Genomic DNA, 7,500 nt, shown 5'->3' on the forward strand with positions numbered 1-7,500 from the left:
CCAACATTCCACAGCCTGGCTGCTTTTAGTGCTTTTTTGGAAATATTTGATGAGAAAAATTCATAACTGCCACTATTGTGGACCTGCAATTTCAAATCAGCAAACAATTCCTACTCTGCATAGAACGCAGCCTGGCTGTTGATTATGTACATGTGTACAAGTAAAAGGGTGGACTGTCATTCAGCGTAAAAGCCTGGGAAGGTCTGTGGTCGTTAACAAGATTGTTCACGCGTGAAAAAAGGTACACTTAACCTTTTGCTACCTTACTGATTAACGATCGAAGCGTTAACTATCCTGATCACAAGAATTTTCGAAGCCGAATGTTCCGCAAATCTTAGTAAACTCCGCTGATTTATAAAGTAATGCTCAATTCAGACGTGCCACCATTTATTGGATAATCTTTACTGCGAGATGAGAGTATATTTGCTTTCACTTACCATGGAGAGATATCTGACTGTTTAAGTAGATTTCCCTCACTCAGCGCAAGACTGACGTCGAGATAAGCTGTGGACACGCGAGTTGAAACTGACAAGACGCATGATGATTTCAATGGTACATTCTGTTTGTCGACATTTTCTGTCCAAGCGATTTCTGATCCCGTTTCGAGTGTTCAGCGTGACATAACAATGACTGCCGAGACCGATTACACACACACACGTTCATATCACAGACACTTGAGGTTGGGGGGGGGGGGGGGGGGGATAGATGAGCTCTACCTCTTGCCTGATTGATAGTGGTAGTATGTTTGTACTGCCGGTCAGATTAATGAGCAGTTATTCCAACTGACTCTTAAACTGAGCGTGTTTACTGAGCCAAAAATATAAAAAGAAAAACAACAAAACCCAATGATAAAAGAATCCTGAAAAAAGTCGCGTCAGGCGAAATTACTACATTTAGTCAAGCTGTGGAACGCACAGAATGAAACTGAACGCACTGGATTTTTTCACAATGACCGTAGTCCGCCGCTCGTGCAAAACGCAGTGAAACTGACGAGCCTGTTTAGCGCGGTAGTGGTTTCGCTGTGCTGCATAGCACGCTTTTCTGTACCTCTCTTACTTTTAACTTTCTGAGCGTGTTTTTAATCCAAACATATCATATCTATACGTTTTTGGAATCAGGAACCGACAAGAAATAAGATGACATTATTTTTAAATCGATTTCGGAAATTTAATTTTGATCATAATTTTTATATTTTTAATTTTCAGAGCTTGTTTTTAATCCAAATATAACATATTTATATGTTTTTGGAATCAGAAAATGATGAAGAATAAGATGAACGAAAATTTGGATTGTTTTATAACCCAGCCAGCAAGACATTAGCGGCCGATAGTCGGCCGAACACCCTTCAAAAAGTCGGGCCGGTGACGTCAAAAGAGACGACGCGGGTGTTGGCCCGACTAACTTTTGCAAAGAGGCAACGAGGCGGCCGACAGGCGGCCGAACACCTGTACTATGGCGGCACGCATCCGGTCCGATGTTAATCGGCCCGATGACTTGTTGGACCTGCGGCCCGACACCTTAATTTTCAGAGCTTGTTTTTAATCCAAATATAACATATTTATATGTTTTTGGAATCAGAAAATGTTGGAGAATAAGATGAACGTAAATTTGGATCGTTTTATAAAATTTTTATTCTTTTTACAATTTTCAGATTTTTAATGACCAAAGTCATTAATTAATTTTTAAGCCACCAAGCTGAAATGCAATACCGAAGTCCGGGTTTTGTCGGAGATTACTTGACCAAAATTTCAACCAATTTGGTTGAAAAATGAGAGCGTGATAGTGCCGCCTCAACTTTCACGAAAAGCCGGATATGACGTCATCAAAGACATTTATCAAAAACATGAAAAAAACGTCTGAGGATATCATACCCAGGAACTCTCATGTCAAATTTCATAACGATCGGTCCAGTAGTTTAGTCTGAATCGCTCTACACACACACACACACACAGACAGACAGACAGACAGAAAGACACACATACACCACGACCCTCGTCTCGATTCCCCCCTCTATGTTAAAACATTTAGTCAAAACTTGACTAAATGTAAAAACACGAAAGTTATTTTCTAACCTCGTGTGTCATTGTTACCGTTGTTTTGCAGAACCCATCTTCGTCTATCCAGTCCAGGATGGATCTACAACAGTGTCTCTAGACGAAGGCAGCAGAGTAGGTACTGCGGTTCTAACAGTCCTGCTGGATCAGCCAACGAGCGAGGTGACGGCCATTACCGCTGTCAGGGTATCTGACGGGGTGGATGTTTCTGGGCACCTGGTGCTGGTGGCTAGTAGTGAACAGATCATTACCAAAGTTGTGCTGGATTTCGAGACCACCTCAGTCTACATGGTGACTGTCACGTAAGAATGTACAGAACATGTTCGTCCCACTTACAGATAGGGGAAGGGCCCCGAAAACGTGCCACTTTTGATTTCATGCTGATTTTCTTGCTTTTTTTCTCCTTTACCTTTTTACTCGAGTGTCACCTTATGGCGAGAGCTTTGCTTTGCTCGATTGTTTTGTTTGTTTGTTCCAGTTTTTTAAAAAATTTTATTTTGTCTTTGTTGATTTGTGTGTTTTACTGTATGCAAGTGGAAGAACATGATCATTCCAAGACAGATACGTGATGGTTTAAATACGGCTTAACCAAAAAGGAAGATACTTTCAGGGTTTCCCGTCAAGCGTTACAACGTAGACTACATTATATATACATCACGGGGGATAACCTGACATAAGCGGGGCAGAGGGTGTACGCGGGGCCTGACACGATTAAAGGCACGTTTTGTCAGTTTTCTTGGATTTGTTTGATTTACGTTGGGATTTAAAGTAAGCTACAGATTCAGCGATGCCCTACATTGTTTCTCGGTGCATAAAATGCCATAGAGCGGTTCATATTTGTCCGTAAATTACCCTCAAAGCTGAACATGTCGGCGATCGAGCGCCGGAAATGGCTGTTCGATGGATTTTGGAAGTAGAAATGTGCTTTATTTCACAAAATCAGCTCGTATTTGACATCGGTTTGGGATTTTAATGGACGATGGAGTCATTGAAGATGCAAACAAGTGCTATTTCGGGGGTAGAAAACTGACAAAACGTGCCTTCAATCGTGTCAGGCCCCGCGTACACCCTCTGCCCCGCTTATGTCAGGTTATCCCCCGTGTACATACTCACCCCTTGTCTTTCCACAGAGCTGTGAGCGACACTACAGAGACAGAGACAGCCACCTTCAGGCTACAGGTGACGGACCTGAAAGATGAGACCCCCGAGTTTGATGCAAGCAACAAATACACTGTCCCCTGGGCAGAGGAACAGCCGTCAGGTTCCACTGTTTTTCCTTCCTTTGTAGTCAACGACAAGGACGCTGGTGACACCCACACGTTCACTCTTACGGGTAGGACTTTGTTTGTTTGATCGTGTGTCTGTTTCGCAATTCCGTTGGAGTTCCCTTTCATTCATTCATTTATTCAATTATTCATCTATTGTGTTTAAAAGTTCGTTTATTCATTCATGCGTTCATTCATTTATTCATTCATTCTTATATTCATTCATTTATCTATTGAGTTTGAGAGTTCGTGAGATCGTTAGTTAGCGTTATTTTTAGCTTTGTTTTCATTTCTCAAATCGAAGGCACTTTGTATTTTCTTCAGACATCTTGCTGTTGCTGTTGCTCCTTTGTTGTTGTTGCATCACGAAGCACGTATCTCACGAGGCATGTTTACATTTTGGCTGATTATGAAATATCCTAGCGTCCTCTCCAGATATGATTTAAGAGTATCAAAAGAACAATTCTAAAAATAAATAAGATAAGTGTTCACTCAAACGAACAAACTATACATTTGAGACAATAATCCCATTTAAATACCATCTTAGTCTGGGATGTGTCAGGCAAAATAAAAGATGTGCATGGTTATTTACTGTTAAACTGCGGCGTCTTTTAATTATGTCTCATTATTTTTTTACGAGAATGGGTTGAAGGCAAGGCGAATTACTTTCCAAGTGACTGTCTACGACTGCTCACAACACCTAATTTCTTCTGCACTTGTATCATATTCATAATGCTATTTCGGGCCTGATGTTTCAGTTGATAGTGCGATAGGACAAGTAATCATCGGGCCGGAATGGACGCGGGTCACCTTAATTTACAGACTCAGAAACTGTATCCATGTACCAACCCCACGTCACTCCTGTGGCACATAAAAGACCTCGGTCAGTCTGTCAGATCATAACTGTAGGTCGCTGAATACGCCTGTCTGGGTAGCGCGACTTTGTTGCTGCTAGCTAGCTTTCCACATGGTGAAGCACTCCAAATTTCTCAACGAATGATCAAGTAATCAAAAATGAAAATGAAAACGGTCAAGAACGATTGAACACCTTGTCTGCCGCCTTCCATCTCACCAGGGCTTCACGCCAACCAGTTCTACGTCAACCCCAGTACAGGCGAGATCAAGGCCTTACGACAACTGGACAGAGATGCGACCGGTGCAACGACATTCTTCACCATGGATCTGACCGTGACTGACCAAGGGTCAAACTCAGCCACTGAAACCCTTGAGGTGACCTTGACTGACATCAACGACAACCCGCCTGTGTGCACTCCCGCTTTATACTCCAGTACCGTGCCGGAAAATTCGAATATGGGTGAGTGTGAGAAATTCTTGTAATGCACTTTAATGTAGATCATCATTCTGTGCAAGTATTGCTACTTTTCCATCTGCAGACCAGAACAAGAATTTGACATTCATGAATGAAATCTACTGTTTTGCTTAAAATGTCTCGTTGAAAATCAAACAATAACAAGGAACCCACTAGACCCAATCTGTGTACAACAACGCCCTTCCCATACAGCATAAAACAAACTTACCGCAACTGCCGTTCTCTCGACAGACACAAACGTCGCGACCTTGACCTGTACAGACATCGACGACGGCAACAACGGCGTTATCAACAGATCCACCATCGTCAGCGGCGACGACCAGGCCGAGAAGTTTAAGAACAGCGGGGCTGATGTGTTGACACGAAACAACCAGTTGGATTATGAGGCGAAGGATTCGTACACTTTGGTCGTGCATGTCATAGACGACGGTCCTACGCCAATGACTGGTTCGGCCACTGTGGTCGTTTTCGTGAGTTCATTGTGAATGTGAGAGGATGGGGAAAGGGGGGAGGTCAGTGTGTGTGTGTGTGTGTGTGTGTGTGTGTGTGTGTATGTGTGTGTGTTTGAGTGTGTGTGTGTGTGTGTGTTATGTGTGTGTGTGTGTGTTTGTGTGTGTGTGTGTGTTTGTGTGTGTGTGTGTGTGTGTGTGTGTGTGTGTGTGTGTGTGTGTGTTGTTCGCTTGTACAATTAGCTAATAGAGTGGCGGTATGAAGAAATGAAAACTTCAATCAACACATCCTCTTTGTTATTTGTTAATCACTATTTCTTACAGCAGTCAGGGAAAAGATTTTTCTCCCACCATTTTCACGAAGAAGAAGAACCTCCTTTCGGACACCATGTCTCCTTTCAGAAAAGCCCACTCTTGACTTGTGTTATTAATTCTGTTCAAATGGTAAATGGTGCATGGTAAAGACACGATCCTTCTCAACTCACTTTCTCAGTTCAGCTCACCATCTCACATCGTGCCAGGCTTTTACATGGGATAAGGACATCCCTCCACTTTGTCATCTACCAAAGATTAACAGCTTGGGTGTTCTCTGGTCTCAGTTGGAATTTTAAAATTAATTTCCTTTTTTTTTTTCTTTTTTTTTTTAAAGAAATTGATTCATTAAACAAAATGCCAAGTGACCACAGAATGCAGTCAATGTGTTGACTGTTGGTATATGCGCAAGAGAAGGGATGGTCTTATACCATGTAAACGCCTGGCCAGATCAGAGATGGTGAGGCGATTTTTCACGGGATGGAAATGTGTCTTTAACAGTGCGGGTAAAAGTATTACTTCACTCCCTTGTAAACCATTGTGTACACCTCCACAGGTCTGTCCAGGATCTATATTTAGATAAGAGCTCCCTTCCGCTTGGACTAATACAAAAAGGTAACATCCGGGCTGTTTCATGTGCAGACTGTAACATTTTTATCAATGAATTGATTTCTCGAATTTACATCCGTTACGAAAGTGACTCAGCAAAAACGTCCCACTCTACGCAGCCAGGCTATAGATGGTTGGACTGTGTCCAATTAGAAGGATGCTCTTGTCCCATGTAACGGCTTGGGCAGATATGTGGCGAAAATTGAGATGCGTCACGCGAGAAGGAAGGTGCATTGTTAAAGTCAGATCTTCATTTAGTCGCGTATCGTTTTCTGAGGACTTCAAAATTGTCGGTGCCCCACTGTCCATGACGAGTAATATGTAACGTGGGTATGATGAACAATAGCACCGTGGTTCATGGTCTCAATATAATCTGCAGTGTGTGTTTTGTTCACTTAGGTGGGGAATGTAAACGAGCACACCCCTTCGTTCGCTCCTGTCACCTACACTGCGGCAGTGGATGAAGATGCTGGGGCGGGAATACTGTAAGAAAACTCGTTCTGTCTGGCTGGCCGCCTGTTTCTGTTTGTCGGTCTGTCTGTCTGTCTCTCTCTGTCTCTCCCTCTCCCTTCCCCTTCTCTCTCTCTCTCTCTCTCTCTTTCTCTCTCTCTCTCCCTTTCTCTCTCTTCCCCCCTCTCTCTCTCTCTCTCTCTCTCGTTCTCTCTCTCTCTCTTTCTCTCTCTCTCTCTCTCTCTCTCTGTCTCTCTGTCTCTCTCTCTGTCTCTCTGTCTCTGTCTCTGTCTCTGTCTCTCTCTCTCTCTCTCTCTCTCTCTCTCTCTCTCTATCTCTCTCTCTCTCTCTCTCTCTCTCTCTCTGTGTTGTAATTAGTAATTCGGTTTGATCGCGATTGACAATTGTCCTTTTATTGTCTTTATTTTTATGTCTTAGTTTAGCAGGGACAGATTGTAAGACCAGGCGTGAGCCTAAAATCTCCATCCTTGAGTAATAAAGTTCGTTCGTTCGTTCGTTCGTTCGTTCGTTCTCTCTCTCTCTCTCTCTCTCTCTCTCTCTCTCTCTCTCTCTCTCTCTCTCTCTCTCTCTCTCTCTCTCTCTCTCTCTCTCTCTCGCTTCCAAAGTTATATGATTTTATTAAGTACCACATGTGGTTTGTTTTTGAGCAAATCGTGTCGTGTGTGTCTAGATAAAGGTACAGTGGATTCCCCAGTCTTCAGATTCGTCAAGGGCGAGGGCTTTGTGTTTATACAAAAAAACATTGCTTGCTCCATAACTCTCGAAAGTAATAATTATGATCTTACCTTTTATCGATCCATGTTGGTGTTCGTGTTTATTTAGGGTGACGAAGGTAACGGCCACAGACCAGGACACGGGAGGCAAAGACGGCACGATACGATACAGTATTGTCAGCGGGAACGGCGTTAGCGCTTTTACAATTGATTCTGCTACGGGCCAGGTAATTTGCAAGTAATTAACTGTGTTGAATGCAGTGTATGTGTGTGTGTGTGTGTGTACGTGTGTCACGC

At 43.0% G+C, this 7,500-nt stretch overlaps 1 protein-coding gene across 2 annotated transcripts in view; it reads left to right on the plus strand.

Annotated features, from left to right (window-relative positions):
- LOC138964144 (cadherin-23-like) overlaps nucleotides 1-7,500 on the plus strand; it is a 42,354-nt gene that overhangs the window by 5,482 nt on the left and 29,372 nt on the right. For both annotated transcript variants that reach the window (XM_070336033.1, XM_070336035.1), the window contains exons 3-8: nucleotides 2,104-2,356; nucleotides 3,185-3,387; nucleotides 4,395-4,634; nucleotides 4,881-5,119; nucleotides 6,419-6,504; nucleotides 7,313-7,430. In XM_070336033.1, coding sequence (XP_070192134.1) covers nucleotides 2,104-2,356; nucleotides 3,185-3,387; nucleotides 4,395-4,634; nucleotides 4,881-5,119; nucleotides 6,419-6,504; nucleotides 7,313-7,430 — 1,139 coding nt within the window. The remainder of the gene's footprint in view (nucleotides 1-2,103; nucleotides 2,357-3,184; nucleotides 3,388-4,394; nucleotides 4,635-4,880; nucleotides 5,120-6,418; nucleotides 6,505-7,312; nucleotides 7,431-7,500) is intronic.

This window comes from Littorina saxatilis, linkage group LG4, assembly GCF_037325665.1.
Source record: "Littorina saxatilis isolate snail1 linkage group LG4, US_GU_Lsax_2.0, whole genome shotgun sequence".
In the NCBI taxonomy this organism is placed as follows: domain Eukaryota; kingdom Metazoa; phylum Mollusca; class Gastropoda; order Littorinimorpha; family Littorinidae; genus Littorina; species Littorina saxatilis.